Consider the following 21,607-nt stretch of genomic DNA (forward strand, 5'->3'; position numbering starts at 1 on the left):
TGTGCTGGTATATGTGGCACAGTGGCGGCACAGTGGTTAGCACTGCAGCCTCCAGGGACCCGGGTTCGATTCTGGGTACTGCCTGTGTGGAGTTTGCAAGTTCTCCCTGTGTCTGCGTGGGTTTTCTCCAGGTGCTCCGGTTTCCTCCCACAAGCCAAAAGACTTGCAGGTTGGTAGGTAAATTGGCCATTATAAATTGTCACTAGTATAGGTAGGTGGTAGGGAAATATAGGGACAGGTGGGGATGTTTGGTAGGAATATGGGATTAGTGTAGGATTAGTATAAATGGGTGGTTGATGGTTGACACAGACTCGGTGGGCCGAAGGGCCTGTTTCAGTGCTGTATCTCTAATCTAATCTAATGTATCAGATTCCAGAGCAATGCATTGACTTCAGTTAACTGGAGTTGCAAAACATTAATGTGTTGCTAAACAACAGATGGATGAGCTCAGTGACTGAAATGCAACTAAACTGGTGGCATTTATTAACTGTATATGTATGCATTTATCCTGCTGTGATTTTTGTAGTAAAGTTTGTTGGCTCATAAAAACAGATAAAAATTGAACTGGAGAGATGTGCAATCCCTAACCCATTTTATCGAATATTTGTTTGGGATAATTTATTGCCATCACTGGATGCAATTGAAGGGGTGAACAGGAGAGAAAAGGGCAGAGGTTCCATTATCCAATAAAATCAATTTTAAATGTTTAGTCAACAGCAATCTGTAAATATGGAGGCCAATAAATCATTTTCTGCTAATAGACTTGAAAAGCCTGATGAGCAATTTTCTAGTTTCTTAAAAAAAGGAAGATAATTTTTAAAAATGAACAAAATTTTAAAAATGCTATGCCTACTTAAGTTTCTGTTAGACTCAACATTTATTGATGGTCCAGTCTTTTGAAATACTGGTCTACAAAATGTGAGTCTTGTTTGAAGCTTGGTTTGTAATTGGCAGAAATTCGTCTGTCAAGGCAGAATGGTAGACCTACTGGTATTTCATAGCTTGCCACCTCAAAAGAGAAAACTGTTTCTAACTGACTATTGCCTGATAGTTAATTAAACATCAGAAAAACTTAGTGGCATGAGAATTATTGTTTTATTTCAGATTCTGCAAATGCATCCCTGTTATAATATCATCACTGAACTTGCATAGTATATTTAGTAGACATGAATTATACCTTGCATGCTTGTATGAGTGGGTTCAAATCCCACTCCAGGACTTAGCCATAATTTTTGTGTTCATCACTCCAGTGAGTATTTAGGGAGTGCTGTACTGTTGGAGATGCTGTTATTCAGATGAGATGTTAAACAAAGACTCCTGTCCCCTCGGGTGGGCGTAAGAGATTCCATGGTGCTATTTTAAAGAGGAGCATGCGATTTATGCCTGGTGTCCTGATCAATGTTTATAATATTTATCCCTCAATCTACATCATCAAAACAGATTATCTAGTCATCATTGCATTGCTGTTTGTGGGAGCTTGTGTGCAAATTAGCTGCCACATTTACTACATAACAGGGACTACACTTCAGAAAAATACTTCATTAGCTACAAAGCGCTTTGATGCATCTGGTGGTTATGAAAGGTCCTATATAAAGTCTTTTTCCTAAGGTCTAGCTCTTCGTCTTCTTTGGCCTCCTTATCTCGAGAGACAATGGATAAGCGCCTGGAGGTGGTCAGTGGTTTCTGAAGCAGCACCTGGAGTGGCTATAAAGGCCAATTCTAGAGTGACGGGCTCTTCCATAGGTGCTGCAGAGAAATTTGTTTGTCGGGGCTGTTACACAGTTGGCTCTCCCCTTGCGCCTCTGTCTTTTTTCCTGCCAACTACTAAGTCTCTTCGACTCGCCACACTTTAGCCCCGTCTTTTTGGCTGCCCGCCAGCTCTTAGTGACATATAGCAATTAAATAGTTTTTTTAAAACATTTTTTTCCTGAATTCTAATAGGGTTTTAACAGAAAAACATGGCTCTATCAGCGTAGTCTTGCATGTGGATTAGTCTGATTCTTATTATTCTTTCATGGGATGTAGGCGTCGCAGGCCAGCATTTGTTGCCCATCCCTAATTGCCTTTGAACTGAGTGGCCACTTCAGAGGGCAGTTAAGAGCCAATCACATTGCTGTGTGTCTGGAGTCATGTGTAGGCCAGACCAGGGAAGGACGGCAGATTTTCTTCCCTCGAGGCTATTCGTGAACCAGCTGGGGTTTTACGACAATTGATCGCTTCATGGCACCATTACTGAGTCTAGCTTTCAATTCCAGATTTTTATTAATTGTTAATTTAATTTAAATTCCACCAGCTGCCACAGTGGGATTTGAACTCATGTCAAGTTTCCCAAGGCATTATCGTCGGCCTCTGGATTACTAGTCCAGTGACATTATCATTATGCCACCATCTGAAGTAACAGAACTTGGATTACTGATAAATGCTTAGCATAATCAAATGTGCTTGTTTCATAGTTGATGGGTTTAGACATGCATGTGAATGAAAAGCATGCCATCCCTAATGAGCTAACATGCACTTTTCTTTAAGAAGTTATTTCCAGTTGAAAAGTGGTTCATTTCTGAGTAAGTGCATGTTTAGTAAGATGTACCTGATAATATCAGCATTGGGAAAGAATTGAGAACTAGTTGAATGTTATCTGGATTCTACTGGAATGTAGTGCAAGCACAAACGTGCTTATTATTTGTAGTCCCTGAAAAATAGTAATACGTCGAAGTGTTGCAGTGCTTGCGTGTTTTGTGACCACTGCATTCCTGTGAAAGTATTTGCCTGGAAGGCAATTTTATGTGGTACAGCCAACCACTACTGAGAAGACTAGTAGTAAACAGATCTTTGTCAAGGAGACTTGGCTCTGTTTACACCCAGAACAACATGACAGCCCTGAGTTGCCTGTTTTCCAGGAGCAAACAGATAAATTATTTTTGTGTTCAATTGTAGTGTTTTTAAACCAAGTATTGAAGGACTTGAGTACTGTATCCAAATTCTAAATGTGTCCATGCATAGTTCAACTGGAACCTACTGGGGCCAGGTTTCTGAGAAAATAGTATGTGCCAGTTGGTTTTCCTTTTTTAACTATTTCAGATCTGATGCAATTTATTATTGCTATAGGATAAGGTTCAGCTACTTGTTATTTGTAGAACAACACTGGCTTTCACATTTCACAAAGTGGGTATACATCTAGGATTTTAAAGAATGTCGATCTCAATTTTGAAGATTGTAATTAAAACCTGTTGATGCCCATTGTGTAGGATTGTTTACAAAACAATCCAAGGACTTGAGGATTATACAGCATGAAATAGATGTAAAGAGATCTAGGCAGATTCAGCTCTGAAGTGTGAACTTCTGTAAGTATGCAACAATTGTAAAGATAAATATTTTGAAGTTAATAAACACCACACTGTTAAATGTAATTGTTGCCTCTAGCTATTGGCAAATCTAATTCCATACAGTACATAGCACTTATGAAGTATGGTTTAATTTCAGTAAACTTGGCATTGCAGGGTTTGGAATGCTATCTATTTTAAGAGGTGTGATGGGACTTGTATTATTTTATCTGGATATGTCTTTCCTGTTTTGAATGTTTGTAAACATTCCAAATGTTTTCACTGCTACACTGATGAGCTTTTCTTTTTTCCCTCCCAATTACAGACTTCAGTGAAAATGTTCATGCCTCTACCGTTATCAAGAGAGAGTTGAAAGCCACTGAAGCTGACGAGCTCAATGATCACAGGCCACACATAAACAACATCACTGTGTCCAAAAAACGGAATTGGCTGCAGCAAAGCACTCTCAACCCTTACTTGAATGAAGAGATCTATGCTCCTGTATCAGTAGACCTAACAAACTATGCTAGTGGCCCAAGCCCCTTCAAAGAAAACAGGCAGCAGCCTGCAGTTCCACCAAGACAGCATATCCGACAAAAAGACCCAAAGCAAACTACAGAGAACACTCTGGATCATAGTGAAGAAAATGATGCAGATGATGAGGGGGAGATATGGTACAATCCTATTCCAGAAGATGAAGTGGATCTACCACAAGTTCAATCCCATCCCAGGATTTCTGTGGCTAGAATTGATAATCCAAGCAACAGCTTGCAGATGAAGCTGTGTTCGCTGCCTGATGGTGACTTGATTAAAGGACCAGTGACCTTGGGAACCTCTGCAAATTGCTCTGAAAGTGAGAGAGAATTCCAGGTAGCTCCAGCGATTGTGAATCAGGGGAATTTTGTGAATTCTACTAATTCCGCAGACAATGGGCAGCTGCATAGGCAGATGTGCGTGTGCAGGTTTCGGAGTGGGGCAGGTGTGGAGGAGATCTGTGTGCACAGACCTTCAGCTTCAGGTAAGCTGTGTTGCATAACAGGAAACCCTTGCCCTAATAAAGATCATGCAATAAATCACAGCAGCAATTGGAATTTAAAAGTGTATAGTCCTGTGTTCATTTTTTTTTTGCTTCATAAATTTTCCAGTAATTCTATTAAAAATTACTGAAGTTCCAGTAAATTTAAGTTACGGTTCTTTCATGTAGATTGTTTTGGGCATTGTAGCCATTTGTTTTCTAGAGGTTTGAGCTCAAATTTTTACTTTGCGCTTAGGAGGGAGGGGTGGGGGGGGGGGGGGGGGGGAGATGAGGCTTGCCTTTGAACCTCTAGTGCCTGCATTTTTGGTTCTTCAATTTTATTGTGTTCAAATTTGCCATACTTCTTCATGAATTATAGGGTTAGCTATTATTTGCTAATGCAGGAGTAACATGTTGTGCAATAGAGGTATATTGGATTAGATTGTTGTTGGTGAGATGTGCAGGAGTTTAACCTGGTGTACATTTTGCTGCAATAGAGAATTGGGCTATAAATATTTAAATGCATAGGCAAGAAAGGGCGGCACAGTGGCGCAGTGGTTAGCACCGCAGCCTCACAGCTCCAGCGACCGAGGTTCAATTCTGGGTACTGCCTGTGTGGAGTTTGCAAGTTCTCCCTGTGTCTGCGTGGGTTTCCTCCGGGTGCTCCGGTTTCCTCCCACAAGCCAAAAGACTTGCAGGTTGGTAGGTAAATTGGCCATTATAAAATTGCCCCTAGTATAGGTAGGTGGTAGGGAAATATAGGGACAGGTGGGGATGTGGTAGGAATATGGGATTAGTGTAGGATTAGTATAAATGGGTGGTTGATGGTCGGCACAGATTCGGTGGGCCGAAGGGCCTGTTTCAGTGCTGTATAACTAAACTAAACTAAATGATGAACCCCAAAAATTTAAACAAGTATTTTGAGACATTTATTTCTGATTAGACTGTATTTTAAGTACTACATGTGTTGTACTGCACCTCAGGATATTTAGGCCTTAGAGTGGGTACACTGCAGATTCAATTATAAGGATTAAATTAAGGACAGGTTGCATAGACTAGGCTTGCATTCCTTTTAGTGTAGAAGTTTAAGGGGTAATCTAATGGCGATGTTTAAGATGATTAAAGCATTTGATTGTGTAGATAGAAAGAGAAATGTTCTTCTGTCGACGGAGTCAAGAACAAAGGGGCATAACCTTTTAAAATTAGAGCTAGGCTGCTTGGGGGTGACGTTGGGAATCACTTTTTCACAGTAGTAAAAAATCTGGAACTCAAAAAAAAACTTGAAACTAGGTCAATTGAAAATTTTGAAAACTGAGATTGATCGATCTTTAAGTAAGGGTGTTGAGGGATATGGAACTAAGGTGGGTAACTCGAGTTGAGATATAGAGCAATCTAACTTGCAGAACGGGCTTGACAGGCTAAATGGCCTACTCCTCTTCCTATGTTCATAGTTTTTTCAAAATAGTCACACAGGTGTAATGTGCTGAGTTAATTAAATCATTTGTTCACCACGATCACTTCAAAATTTCAATTCACCATCTAAACATTAATATAGCTAAACATGTCATAGTAAACCTCAGATGCATTGTATCTCTAGTTTAGTGACTGAGGCTGTGTGCATTATTTGCAGACTGTCAGTGTGTTGGCACATTCTTTTCACCTTTTGAATCCTGGAATCAATGCAGCCGATATTGATAAATTATAAGTAAAATAGATTGGGCAGTCTCAAACTAGTTTCCTGCTCACAACATTAACTCTTCCTTTTTGACGTTACGTTGGTAACTTCATTTGGTGGCATATAGAAAATGCCACAATGCAGTGGATGTGTATCCGAGATACTGTCTAAGATACTTCCGGGCATGCTAGAGGAACCTTGACTCTACTTCAGGAATGTTTGCTGGCACTGGTGCCCAAAATAAAAGTCCTCTAATCTCCAGTCTTCGGTTTAAGCAGAAATAAAAACCACAAAATAAACTGCTTAACATGCATGGTGGGACAGTGGAGTTGAAGTAGAAAGTCAGCAATGATTTTTATTGAATGGCAGAGCAAGCTCAAGCAGAGGTATGGCCCTTCTCTTATTTCCTATGCTCTTGCATTCTTTATTAAAACTGAAATATGGGTATTGAGCAAACCTCATTCATCATGTGAGGGCACGTGTTTATATTGGTGTTTGTACAGGTTTGAAAGTAATTAAAAACTCTACACTACCATGAAACTTAAGCACCAGACTTTATCGTGAATAAAATCGAATACAACTTATTTTCAACATTGTAGAAAATAGTGTGTTGGATTTGGTATACTCCACTGTTTATATTTTTAAATTGAATATTTTAATGTCAACTGAAAAACAAGGATAATTTTTGATTCCTGAGGCAACTTAAAACACCAAGGTAATTATCAACTTTTATTTGAAATATATGCTGATGTGGAACTTGACTATTTCCTTCATATTTGTTATACTTAATTACAAAGTGGGGGGAAAACAACCCTAGAAAAGTTTACACGGTAACTGCATAAACTGCAATTCAGATTTTACCCAAGCAGTACCCTGTTTAAATTTCCATTGATTGGAAAAGAGCTGACTGTCAGTTGCTTTTTAACGTTAGAGATTTTAACTGCTGCGAAGAGAGCTCTGTGCAAGGATTCTTATATGCACACAGTTCTGATTTCTCCCACTCAGCACTGCAAATCGCAGTGCTAACTTCAGTTGCTCATTTGTACCATTATTTTCAAAGTACTATATATTTCCATCACTTGTGGGGTTAGTAAGTTTTCAAAGTTACTGCTGCAGACACAAATGAATGGTTGTATGTAATCTAGTACGGTGTACACTTTTTTTTTTGCTTGCTTGATTCTGTTCGCAGAAATCGCCTAGGGCAAGTTTGAGACATTTGTCCTTGCTACAGTTTCTTGTGGCTGCACCTTCCTTTGCCAGCAAAAATGTGTATACATTATTACATAGACGCACACTCTCAAATAGCCAGGTTTAATATGTAAGGGAAGGAAAAGATCACGATAGATAAATATCAGATCACAAAAGATAAATGTCTGATCACTGTAATCTAAATAGGTTCTCTCCGGTTCTCTTTAAATAGCACATCTGTTTAAAAATACCAGGATATATTTGAATTTTCTCTGGAGTGGGTATCTCTTGGTTTAATTTCACTTACAGGGAAGTCTTCACCAATTTTATGGAAACCTTTCAGTATGTTGTAGTGAATGCCAAAAAACTATAATGAATTCAGTTTACTGGAGGTACAGTATTTATACACTTCACTATGACTGCCATTCTAAATGGTTTGAACTTCCCTCCCACCACTTGCTATCTTTTTATTTGAATATATTTCACCACAATAGCATGCAAACTCATTAGTATTGATACAGCGCTAATTCCTTTTTGTCTGCTGTCATTTTTTGGATTTAATTTGACAGATGAGCTGATGTTTGTTCGTTGTCAGTACATTGAAATTAGATAACAGGATGTATCTTTTAAAGCAGCCATGTTGAGCATTTGACAGTCATGTGGAAATGATTTTGAATAGCAGCCAAACAGGAAACTAGACATTTTTAAAATTCCATCTAACCTCCCCTGTTGAAATCAGGATTATAAGACATTAGCCAGCTGGGAGATTGAGGCTTTAAACTTCTATGTATAAGGCATGCTGGTACTGGAAAGATTGATCTCTTTGCTGTGCACATTCCAGTGGCATCGGGCACTGAAGTATGATTAGCCTGGAATTGGATCATGACTATGCTGATGACCTGTTCAGTGAATTTGGTCTGAATCCATTATGCAGGCCGTTCAAGTTAGCAACCCAAATACCAAGTCTAAAGAAATGTGAGGTCGCAAATAAGTGTGTGGGATTGAAAGAAAAATCTTGGCGAAGGAGCTTATTTTTGTTCCCAAGGGGCTCACTAGTGATCTATGTAGTTGTGCTTCTAAGCATATTTCTAAAATTGTTATCAAATGAGTTTGAATAGTTCATCTCTGGTACTAAAACTCCTAGTTACCAAAATGCACCTGGCTTATATTTGACATAGTGTGCAACTGCTGTTTATAAATGAAAAAAAGTTATTAATAAGGCTCATGTTGCCAGCAGCTGACATAACTTCCTATGAAAAGTTAGACTTTCTCCTATGACTAACTTAGAAGCTTTCTATGTGTATTAGAAGTTGTAGTCTTGTATTAACCACTAGCCAAGCACAAGACTTAATTGTAGGAAAGAGGGTAAATATTTTGATGTAAACTGAAATACAAAGATAATTTTTGATTCCTGGGGCAACTTTAAACACCAAGGTAATTATCAACTTTTATTTAAAATGTATGTAGATGTGTAAATTGACTCCTTCCTTCATATTTGAAATGGTATTTGTTATACTTAATTACAAAGTGATGGGGGGGGAAAAAACCCTAGAAAAGTTTACACTGTAGCTGTATAAACTGCCATTTTGGTTTTACCCTAACAGCGCCCTGTTTAAACAGCCTAAATGAAACTTGAATTCTGTTGCTCAGGAACGAATTGAGAGTGCGCTTCTATAAGTTTGCAAATCTTCTCTCCTAGCAGTTAAACATTAAATATGAAGATAATTACTTGTCAACATCTGTGCTATCTAATTGCAGATAAATGTAAAAAGTGTCGAGGTGGTCCCAGGGATTCTGCTGGACACTAACACCTGGTTTGACACTACATTAGACTTGAAATCAATATGAAGTCACACACAAATGGTGTGAGACTATCCAACAAGAAGTCTGACACTACTTCTCTCTAGCAACAACAACATTTACATTGTGCCTTTATCACAACAAAACATTCCAAGGCACTTCACAGGAGCGTTATAATACAAAATTTGGCACTAAGATAATAGGGCAGATGGCTAAAAGCTTAGTCAGAGGTAGGTTTTAAGGAGCCTCTTAAAGGAAAAAAGCGGTAGAGAGGCAGAAAGGTTTATGGAGGGAATTAGCTTAAGGCCTAGGCAGCAGAAGGCAGAGCCACCAGTGGTGGAGCAATTAAAATCAGGGATGCTCGAGATCAGAATTAGCGGAATGCCGATATATCTGGTTGTGGAGGAGATTACAGAAATAGGGAGAGGTGAGGTCTTGGAGGGATTGAAAACAAGGATAAGAATTTTAAAATTGAGGCCTTGCTTAACCTGGAGCCAATATAGGTCAGTGACCATTGGGGTGATGGGTGAACAGTACTTGATGTGAGTTAGGAAATGGCAGCAGAGCTTTGGATGACCGCAAGATTAGAGAGTAGAATGTGGCTAGGAGTATGTTGGAATAGTCAGGTCTAAGGTAAGAAAGGCATGAATGTGTGTTTCAGTAGCAAATGAGCTGAGGCAAGGCTGGAATCGGGCAATGTTAGAGGTGGAAATCTATGGTGTTAGCGATGGCATGGATATGTGGCTGGAAGCTACGCTGCAGCAATGCACCAAGGCTTCTTAGACAGCACCTTCCAAACCCGCGACCTCTACCAACAGAAGGACAAGGGCAGCAAATGCATGGGAACACCACCATCCTGACGAGGTGTTGTCAACCTGCAAGTTCCCATCCGAGTCACACCACCATCCTGACTTGGAACTATATCGCCATTCCTTCACTGTCGCTGGGGCAAAATCCTGGAACTTCCTTCGTAACAGCACTGCGGGTGTACCTACCTCACATGGACTGCAGCAGTTCAAGAAGGCAGCTCACTACCACCTTCTCGAGGGCAATTAGGGATGGGAAATAAATGCTGGCCTAGCCAACGACGCCCACATCCCATAAATGAAGTAAAACAAAAAACATCTTGGTGTCATATCAGACCCCAAGGTTGCACACTGGTTCAACCTCAGACTGTTAGGGAGAGGGGCAGAGTAAATAGCTAGGGAACGGAGTTTGTAGTGGGGGCCGAAGACAATGATTTTGGTCTTTCCAGTGTTTAATTGGAGGAAATTTCTGAAGCATCACGCTGGCTTTACTCTACAACCTTTGTCTCTGTGAAGCAAAATGTGTTGCACTAATGCTGTAGCTGTAGTGTTAATCCACCTTTTGGGAGTGCTGAACTTTGAGCAGCTGCAAAACTTTCTCTCAGCAGTATAGGGAGTTTCTCAAACTGCATTGACTGTATCCTTCTGCTTAGCAAGTAGCTAATTTGTTTCCTTTTGTAATTGGATATTACAATATCATTTTTGACCTGTATGCTATGTTCTTCCTTTTTGTGAAGAACCCTACATGTCCTAAGGATTTCCTATGTGAATTATGGCTAATTACTTAGGGAAACCGAAACCAGTTTTTGTACAGATTGTTGGACAGATAATCTGTTTTAGTGATGTTGGTTGAAGGATTAAAAAATAGCTGGAACACTGGGAGAATGCCACTACTCCTCTTGGAATAGTACCATGGTATCTTTTACATTCCTCTGAGTCAACAAATGGGACTTTGGTTTACACAGAAGTACATAGAATATGCTCGCAGAAACAGATCATTCTGCCCAACAGGTCCATGTCAGCGTTTATGCTCCACTTCAGCCTCATCCCACTGTTCCTCATCTAACTCAGCATAACCCTCTATTCCTTTCTCTGAGTTGATCTAGCTTCCACTTAAAATACATCTGTGCTATTCGCCTCAACCACTTCCTGTGGGTAGTGAGTTCCATATTCTTATCACTCTAGGTAAAGAAGTTACTCCTGAATTTCCCATTTTTTTTTTGGTGACTGTGGCTCCTAGTTTTGCTCTTTCCCCCATGAGTGGAAACACTTTCTCTGTTACTCCAAGACCTTTTATAATTTTAAAGATCTCTATTAAATGACCCCTCAGCCTTCTCCTTTTCAAGAGAAAAGAGACCCAGATTGTTCAGTCTTTCTTTGATTTCTGGTATTATCATTGTAATTTCTTTTTTGCACCTTCGCCTGGGCTTCTATATCCTTTTTATATGGTGACCCAGAATTGTGCACAGCACTCCAAGTGAGGTTTAACCAAGATTTGGTACAATTTTGGCATAACTTCTGTATACAAGTTTAGCAAAGCTTAATATCTTGATCATACAGTGACACCTCTGACATGTAGCACTTCCTCAGTATGGCACTGGAAGTGCCAGCTGGATTATGTGTGGGGCTTGAATCCACAACCTTCTGACATAGCTAGCTTAAAAAAAATGTAAGTTTTGATTTAAATTGTTTCTGTGCTATTCTTTCTGAATTCATCCCACCCCCACCACCATCATGGAACATCAACCTGCCAGTAGTAATGGACAACCAGCAAACATTTAATTATAGCTTATCTATTGCCCTCTTGTGATCTTGGGCTGAGGGGCAAAACTGATGTACTGTTGAAATGATATTGGTTTAAAAGTAACATTTAGTTTACATTTGCAATATTAAATGGTAATTAAATGTTATCCTCGTCAATTGATCTAATTTGAATTTTTGGTGTACAGGAACAAAATGAGTGTGTATTGATGTTTAAATGGCTGCTGTTTGCATTAATTCCAGTGACTGCTATTTTACGGAAACACCAAATTTCATACATACTTGTTCTATCTGGATCATAGACCAGCTGATTGGATTTTTAAAATTCTTTTGTGGTATGTAGGTGGCACTGGCAACGCCAGCATTTGTTGCCCATCCTTAATTGCTTTTGAAAAGGTGGTGAGCTACCTTCTTGAACTGCTGCAGTCCATCTGGTGCGGGTACACCCACAGTGCAGTTAGTCATACCTAGCACAAAAGGTGGTGGTTATTGGAGACTAATCGTCTGAGCCCTAGGGCATTGCTGTAGGAGTTCCTCAGGGTAGTGTCCTAAGCCCAACCATCTTCAGTTGCTTCATCAATGATCTTCCCTCCGTCATAAGGTTAGAAGTAAGGATGTTCACTATGATTTTTCAGTACCATTCACAACTTTTCATACTGAAGCAGCCTGTGTATATATGCAGCAAGACTGGGACAATATTCAGGCTTGGGCTGATAAGTGGCAAGTAAAAAAGCACAAGTGCTAGGCAAGACTATCTCCAACAAGAGAGAATCTAACCATCTCCCCATGACATTCAATGGCATTACCATTGCTGAATTATCCCACTGTCAACATCCTGGGGTTACCGTTGACCAGAAACTGAACTGACCTAGCTACATATAGCCTTTAGCATTGTAGTATATAAGAGAAGTTCAGAGATTGGGAATTCTACAGCAACTAACCCACCTCCTGACTCCCCAAAGCCTGTCCATAATTTACAAGGAGCAAGTCAGGAGTGTGATGGAATACTCTCCACTTGCCTGGATGACTGTCGCTCCAACAACACTCAAGAAGCTCTACACCATCCAGAACAAAGCAGCCTGCTTGTTCGGCACCCAATCCACCACCAACATTCACTCGCTCCACAACTGGTGCATAGTGGCAGCTATATGTACCATCTACAAGATGCACTGCAGTAACTCGCCCACCTCCTTCGACAGCACCTTCCAAACCGTGACCTCTTCCACCTAGAAGGACAAGGGCAGCAGACACGCGGAAACACTATAGGCCACCAAATAATATCACATTGGGGCGGGCAATAAACAAAGAAATAACTAATGCCTGTAAAAATGGTATGGCAATTATCATGGGGGATTTTAATCTACATGTAGATTGGTCGAACCAGCTCAGTCAGGGTAGCCTTGAGGAGGAATTCGTTGAGTGTATCCGTGATAGTTTTCTTGAACAGTATGTAATGGAACCGACGAGGGAGCAACCTATCCTAGATCTAGTACTGTGTAATGAGAAAGGAATAATTAATGACCTCATGGTTAGGGATCCTCTTGGAAGGAGTGATCACAGTATGGTTGAATTTAGAATACAGATGGAGTGTGAAGATAAAATCCAATACCAGGGTCCTGTGCTTGAACAAGGGGGACTACAATTGAATGAGGGAGGACTTGGCTAAAGTAGACTGGAAACAAAGATTTTACAGTGGGACAGTTGACGAGCAGTGGAGGACTTTCAAAGCAATTTTTCAAAGTGCTCAGCAAAAGTATATTCCAGTGAAAAGGAAGGACTGGAAGAAAAGGGGTAATCTGCCATGGGTGTCTAAGGAAATAAGGGAGGCTATCAAATTGAAAAAGAAGGCATACAAAGTGGCCAAAAGCAGCATGAAACTAGAAGATTGGGAAAACTTTAAAGGTCAACAGAAAGCTACAAAAAGAGCTATAAAGAAAAGTAAGATGGAACATGAGAAAAAACTAGCACAGAATATAAAGACAGATAGCAAAAGTTTCTATAAATATATAAAACGAAAAAGAGTGGCTAAAGTAAACATTGGTCCTTTTAGAGGATGAGAAGGGGAATTTAGTTATGGGATATGATGAAATGGCCGAGGCATTGAACAGGTATTTTGTATCGGTCTTCTCAGTGGAGGACATTAATAACATGCCAGTAATTGACAAAGAGACGAACGTAGGTGAGGGCCTGGGACAGTCATTATTACGGAAGAGGTAGTGTTGGGCAAGCTAATGGAGCTAAGGATTGATAAGTCTCCTGGCCCTGATGGAATGCATCCCAGGGTACTAAAAAAGATGGCGGGAGAAATAGCAAGTGCACTGACGGTAATTTTCCAAAATTCGCTGGACTCTGGGGTAGTCCCAGTTGATTGGAAAACAGCAGATGTAACGCCACTGTTTAAAAAGGGAGGTAGACAAAAGATGGGGAATTATAGACCGATTAGCTTAACCTCTGTAGTGGGGAAGATGCTTGAGTCTATTATCAAGGAAGAAATAGCAGGGCATCTCGATAGAAATTGTCCCGTTGGGCAGACGCAGCATGGGTTCATGAAGGGCAGGTCATGCTTGACAAATCTTTTGGAATTCTATGATGACATTACGAGCAAGGTGGACAATGGGGACCCAGTGGATGTGGTGTACCTAGATTTCCAAAAGGCCTACGACAAGGTGCCGCACAAGAGGCTGCTGCAGAAGATAAGGATGCATGGCGTTAGGGGTAAAGTATTAGCATGGATAGAGGATTGGTTGACTAACAGGAAGCAGAGAGTGGGGATAAATGAGTGCTATTCTGGTTGGCAATCAGTCACTAGTGGTGTGCCTCAGGGATCGGTGTTGGGACCGCAATTATTTACAATTTATATAGATGATTTGGAGTTGGGGACCACATGTAGGTTGTCAAAGTTTGCAGATGACACTAAGATGAGTGGCAGAGCAAAGAGTGCAGATGACTGAAACTTTGCAGAGGAACATAGATACATTGAGTGAGTGGGCAAAGGTCTGGCAGATGGAATACAATGTTAATAAATGTGAAGTCATTCATTTTGGTAGGAGTAACAGGAAAAAGGATTATTACTTGAATGGTAAAAAGTTGCAGCATGCTGCTATGCAAAGGGACCTAGGTGTCCTTGTGCATGAATCGCAGAAGGTTGGTCTGCAGGTACAGCAAGTGATTAGGAAGGCAAATGGAATTTTGTCCTTCATTGCTAAAGGGATTGAGTTTAAAAGCAGAGAGGTTATGTTGCAGCTGTATAAGGTACTGGTGAGGCCGCACCTGGAGTACTGTGTGCAGTTTTGGTCTCCTTACTTGAGAAAGGATATACTGCACTGGAGAAGGTGCAGAGGAGGTTCACTAGGTTGATTCCAGAGTTGAGGGGGTTGGCTTATGAGGAGAGACTGAGTAGATTGGGATTATATTCATTGGAGTTCAGAAGAATGAGGGGGGGGATCTTATAGAAACATATAAAATCATGAAGGGAATAGATAAGATACAAGTAGAGAGGATGTTTCCACTGGCAGGTGAAGCTAGGACAAGAGGGCATAGCCTCAAGGTTAGAGGGAGCAGATTTAGGACTGAATTCAGAAGGAACTTCTTCACCCGGAGGGTTGTTAATCTATGGAATTCCTTTCCCAGTGAAGTAGTTGAAGCTTCTTCAGTAAACGTCTTTAAAGCTAAGGTAGATATCTTTTTGAACAATAAAGGAATTAAGGGATATGGTGGGAGCGTGGGTAAGTGGATCTGAGTCCACGAAAAGATCAGCCATGATCTTATTGAATAGCGGAGCAGGCTCGAGGGGCCGGACGGCCTACTCCTGCTCCTAGTTCTTATGATCTTATGATCTGCAAGTTCCCCTCCAAGCCACACGCCATCCTGACTTGGAAATATATCGCCGTTGCTTCACTGCTGCGTCAAAATCCTGGAACACTCTCCCCAGATGGACTGCAGCGGTTCAAGAAGGTAGCTCACCACCTTCTCAAGGGCAATTAGCTGCCCACATCCCATGAAAACGAATGCTTAAAAAAAGGGGGCTCATTGTTTAGCTTTGTTAATGTTGGGCAGGTGACAAATTATGTAAAATGTTACCAGGAAAAGAATCTTGTCACAAAGATGAGTTATGGCTGGTTGGCACTTCATGCCGATTTGTTTTTTTTTTAGAGATACAGCACTGAAACAGGCCCTTCGGCCCACCGAGTCTGTGCCGACCATTAACCACCCATTTATACTAATCCTACACTAATCCCATATTCCTACCACATCCTCACCTGTTCCTATATTCCCCTACCACCTACCTATACTAGGGGCAATTTATAATGGCCAATTTACCTATCAACCTGCAAGTCTTTGGCTTGTGGGAGGAAACCGGAGCACCCGGAGGAAACCCACGCAGACACAGGGAGAACTTCCAAACTCCACACAGGCAGTACCCAGACTTGAACCCGGGTCGCTGGAGCTGTGAGGCTGCGGTGCTAACCACTGCTATTACTGTTGTCTATTATTTTTCCCAATACATGGTCACGTGAAGACTTGTTGATTTCTGTGGGTGTTGTGCAATGCGGCGTTAATATAAACTGTCAAATACTAATTCAGTAGAATCATAGAATGGTTACAGCACAGAAGGAGTCATTCAGCCTGTCGAACTTTTGCTCGCGCTCTCAGTTTAGCTGATCTAACTCCTGCCCTTTCCGCCTAGCCTTGCAATTTATTTTCCCTTCGGCTGCTTATCCAGCTTTCTTTTGAAAGCCGCAATTAAATCTGCTCCCACCACCCTTTTGGGCAGTGTATTCCAGATTGTAACCACTCGCTGCATACGTTTTTCCTCTAGTCATCTTTTGATTCTTTTGCCAGTGGCTTTAAATCTATGTCCTCCTACTTTTTGACTTTTCAGCCAATGGGAACAGTTTCTCCCTATCGACTCTGTCCAGACCCCTCATTGATTTTGAAGAGGTGACTAAGGTAGTGGACAGGAGAATGTGGATGGATGTTATTTATATGGACTTCAGAAGGCATTTGATAAAGTCCCACATAAGAGACTGTTAACTAAGGTAGAAGCCCATGGAGTTGAGGGCAAATTATTGACATGGTTAGGAAATTGGTTGAGTGGTAGGCGACATAGTGGGGATAATGGGTAAGTACTCCGATTGGCAGGATGTGACTAGTGGTGTCCCGCAGGGATCTGTGTTGGGGCCTCAATTATTCACATTATTCATTAACGACTTGGATGATGGCATAGTAAGTCATATATCCAAATTTGCTGATGATACAAAGTTAGGCGGCATTGTAAACCGTCTGGATGATAGCATAAAATTGCAAGGAGATATTGACAGACTAGGTGAGTGGGCAAAACTGTGGCAGATGGATTTCAATGCGGGCAAGTGTGAGATTATCCATTTTGGACCAAAAAAGGATAGAGCAGGGTACTTTCTAAATGGGAAGAGGTTAAGTACAGTGGATGTCCAAAGAGACTTTGAGGTTCAGGTGCATAGATCTTTAAAATGCCGCGAGCAAGTGCAGAAAATATTCAAAAAGGCTAATGGAATGCTAGCCTTTATATCTAGAGGATTGGAGTATAAAGACACAGAGGTTATGCTGCAGCTGTACAAAACCCTGGTTAGACCCCGCTTGGAGTACTGTGAGTAGTTCTGGGCACCACACCTTAGGAAGGATATATTGGCCTTGGAGGGAATGCAACGTAGGTTTACAAGAATGATACCTGGACTACAGGGGTTAAGTTACGAGGAGATTACACAAATTAGGCCTGTTTTTGCTAGAATTTAGAAGGTTAAGGGGTGATCTGATTGAAGTCTGCAAGATATTAACAGGAAAAGACAGTTTACCTTTATCTAGCCTATTTCCAGTGGTTGGAGATTCTAAAACTAAGGGGGATAGTCTAAAATTTAGGACCAGACCATTCAGGAGAGATGTTAGGAAGCACTTCACGCAAAGGGTGGTAGAGGTTTGGAACTCTCTCCCACAAACAGCAGTTGAAGCTAGAACAGTTGTTAATTTAAAATCTGAGATAGATTTTTGTTAAGCAAAGATATTAAGGGATATGGGCCAAAGGCATATGAGTTAGGCCACGGATCAGCCATGATCTCATTGAATAGCGGGACAGGCTCGAGGGGCTGAATGGCCTACTCCTGGTTCTATCTTCCTGTGTTCCTATAACACATCTATCAAATCTCCTCTCAAACTTCTCTAAGGGGAGCAACCCCAGCTTCTCCAATATGTCCATGTAGTTGAAGTACCTCATTGCTGAAACCAGTCTCAAATCTTTTCTGTACCCTTTCTAAAGTCTTTCACATACTTCCAAAAGTACAGGGCCTAGAATTGGACCCAATACTCTTGTTGCGGTCGATCCAGTGTTTTATAAAGGTTCACCATAACTTCCTTGCTTTTGTACTCTATATGCTTCAGTTTAAAAAGCTAAGGATCCTGTATACTTTTTTAACCGCTTTGTCAACCTGCCCCGCAACCTTCTGCGATTTGTGCACATCAAAAGTTTTTACAGGAAACAACTTCCTTTAAAGAAGTTCTAAAAGAAATAGCCATGCTAGGAACTATGTTCTGTGTCATGGGATGCAATTATTAATAACTTTGAACTTTAAAATCAACAGTCCATTCATTGCACATTAAATGGGCTTCTTTCACAATGAGCATGCTGAGAATCACAAGTATGCAGGTATGTGTCCATAATTAACTTAATGTCCTAGTAACTTTTAAAATTGCTATAAATACACCAAGTAAGTATACTTTTAAAGAAACTTCCTAGCTGTTTGTGGACTTTTTTTTGAACATCCTGGGGGTTAACATTGGCCAGAAACTGAACTGGACCAGCCACGTAAGTACTGTGGCTCCAAGAGCAGGTCAGAGGCCAGGAATTCTGCGGCGAGTGACTCGCCTCCTGTCTCCCCAAAGCCTGTCCATCATCTACAAGGCACAAGTCAGGAGTGTGATGGAATACTCTCCACTTGCCTGGATGGGTGCAGCTCCAACAACACTCAAGAAGCTCGACACCATCCAGGACAAAGCAGCCTGCTTGATTGGCACCTCATCCACCACCTTCAAGATTCACTTCCTTCACCACTGACGCACATTGGCAGCAGTGTGTACCATCTGCAAGATGCACTGCAGCAACGCACCAAGGCTCCTTCGACAGCACCTTCCAAACCCATGACCACTACCATTTAGAAGGACAAAGGCAGCAGATACATGAGAACACCACCACCTCCCAAGTTCCCCTCCAAGCCACAAACCATCCTGACTTGGAACTATATCACCGTTCTTTCTGTCGCTGGGTCAAATCCTTGAACTCCAAAACAGCACTGTTGCTGTACCGATACCCTGAGGACTGCAATGATTCAAGAAGGCAGCTCACCACCACCCTCGTGGGCAATTAGGGATGGGCAATAAATGCTGGCCTAGCCAGTGATGCCCACATCCCAAATTTTTTTTAAAAAAGTCAATGTACAGGTCTTATTGTACTGTGGGATTTTCAGGCAAGGTTAGTTTATCAGTGGTCTAGCTGTGCTAAACTTCAGTTCAAGCATATACCTTTAGGTACCTTACTGCCATTTGGTTTCTTTTTTCCCCATTTACAGGCAAAAGCCAAAGTTATTTCTATTTAAGTTGATCCATTTAAACTTCTCATAACATTCATCTTGTTCAGTACAATTATTTGTTTTTCCTATTAATAGTAAAATTTTGAAGTAGCTTTTTTTTCTTAGATTTTGGTCCTGTACCCGTCTAGATGTTGTTTGAGTGCATTTTCCCTCGCCTTTCTTGAGCTGCAAGTCTTCAAGAATGCACCTAAAGATTGATTGTAAACTATTCAAGCATGTTGTGGATGAGCACGTCAGATTCTGTCCTCACTTAAATTGTGTATCTAACTTTCCATCAGTAATCATTGGATAATTATCAAGAGTAGTACTTCCGGGGACCGTATCCCTCTATTCCCATCCTATTCATGTATTTGTCAAGATGCCTCTTAACCGTCGCTATCGTACCTGCTTCCACCATCTTCCGCGGCAGCATGTTCCAGGCACTCACCACCCTCTGTGTATAAAAAAAAAAAAAACTTGCCTCGCACATCCCCTCTAAACTTTGCCCCTCTCACCTTAAACCTATGTGCCCTAGTAACTGACTCTTCCACCCTGGGAAAAAGCTTCTGACTATCCACTCTGTCCATGCCGCTCATAATTTTGTAAACCTCTATCATGTCGCCCCTCCACCTCCGTCGTTCCAGTGAAAACAATCCGAGTTTATCGAACATCTCCTCATAGCTAATGCCCTCCAGACCAGGCAACAGCCTGGTAAACCTCTTCTGTACCCTCTCCAAAGCCTCCACGTCCTTCTGGTAGTGTGGCGACCAGAATTGCACGCAGTATTCTAAGTGTGGCCTAACTAAAGTTTTGTACAGCTGCAGCAAGACTTGCCAATTTTTATACTCTATGCCCCGACCGATGAAGGCAAGCATGCCATATGCCTTCTTGACTACCTTATCCACCAGCGTTGCCACTTTCAGTGACCTGTGGAGCTGTACGCCCAGATCTCTCTACCTGTCAATACTCCTAAGGGTTCTGCCATTTACTTTATACTTCCCACCTGCATTAGACCTTCCAAAATGCATTACCTCACATTTGTTCGGATTAAACTCCATCTGCCATTTCTCCGCCCAAGTCGCCAACCGATCTATATCCTGCTGTATCCTCACACAATCTTCATCGCTATCCGCAACTCCTCCAACCTTTGTGTCGTCCGCAAACTTACTAATCAGACCTTGACTTTTTTTCTCCTTTCTTAACCTCTACCCATTCATAGCTCAAGAATGCTGAGGCTACCTCAGCTGAGAGCACCTAATTTATTACTGATGAGAGCATGCATCTGGGCCTTCCTTTTTTCTGTGGATCTTCTATTTGACATATACCTAGTAAACCAGCAGGAGTGCACTAACGTTTTAAAATTCATTTACACTGTTATTTTTTCTCTTTTACAGCCACTCCACTTCCTTTCAAACAGCATCTCAGTATCCAAACAGGGTTAAAGAATAATAAAAGTGAGAATGTCTGAGGCTTCAGTTTAGGCATAGCAGCAATTCCTATTTTTTTTTCAAGTGGGCGGCACAGTGGCGCAGTGGTTAGCACCGCAGCCTCACAGCTCCAGGGACCCGGGTTCGATTCCGGGTACTGCCTGTGTGGAGTTTGCAAGTTCTCCCTGTGTCTGCGTGGGTTTTCTCCGGGTGCTCCGGTTTCCTCCCACAAGCCAAAAAAAGACTTGCAGGTTGATAGGTAAATTGGCCATTATAAATTGTCACTAGTATAGGTAGGTGGTAGGGAAATATAGGGACAGGTGGGGATGTTTGGTAGGAATATGGGATTAGTGTGGGATTAGTATAAATGGGGTGGTTGATGTTCGGCACAGACTCGGTGGGCCGAAGGGCCTGTTTCAGTGCTGTATCTCTAATCTAATCTAAAAAGTGTTTTTTCTCTGAGCAACTCTATGCTTTTCATAAGCAAACCTGAAGAACAGCATATTGGAGTGTAAAATGGGGGACATCTTGTTTGTCCCTTTTTTTTTTTGAAGAGTTTTTTTTGTGGCAGAAAAATGAGATGCGCACGGAGATTCATTACCATAGTAGGTAGTCTCCAAACCATCTGTACGTTTTTATGCACTCTCCCTGTGGAGGCACACCCTTCATACCTAAGGGAGAGCAAGTGTAGTTTTTAAAAAATAAAGGAATGCATCAGGCATGTGTGCATGGTAAGAGTTGCCTAGTTAAAACCATGCACCAACAAAGAACACTGCTAAGCTTCCTGCTGTTTGTCCAGCTGAGACCACTGAACTTGTTGGTGCAGTACCTTACAGAGCTTTCTGGAGCTGAATGGGAAGAATCCTAGCCCCAGTGATATATTTACCTTTCAGTTTCCATTCGGGTGTCCATCTGGCTGGTCAATCATCCACCTTATTCTGGAAAACTACCAGATTAATCTGGGTATTACCAGGCTATAAATGTGCATTTCTACAATGACAGCACAGCAAATAAACAGAC

General features: G+C 41.4%; 1 protein-coding gene across 2 annotated transcripts in view; it reads left to right on the plus strand.

Annotated features, from left to right (window-relative positions):
• syde2 (synapse defective 1, Rho GTPase, homolog 2 (C. elegans)) overlaps nt 1-21,607 on the plus strand; it is a 176,340-nt gene that overhangs the window by 11,917 nt on the left and 142,816 nt on the right. For both annotated transcript variants that reach the window (XM_068036595.1, XM_068036596.1), the window contains exon 2: nt 3,646-4,338. In XM_068036595.1, the coding sequence (XP_067892696.1) occupies nt 3,646-4,338 (693 nt within the window). The remainder of the gene's footprint in view (nt 1-3,645; nt 4,339-21,607) is intronic.

This window comes from Heterodontus francisci, chromosome 8, assembly GCF_036365525.1.
Source record: "Heterodontus francisci isolate sHetFra1 chromosome 8, sHetFra1.hap1, whole genome shotgun sequence".
Classification (NCBI taxonomy): domain Eukaryota; kingdom Metazoa; phylum Chordata; class Chondrichthyes; order Heterodontiformes; family Heterodontidae; genus Heterodontus; species Heterodontus francisci.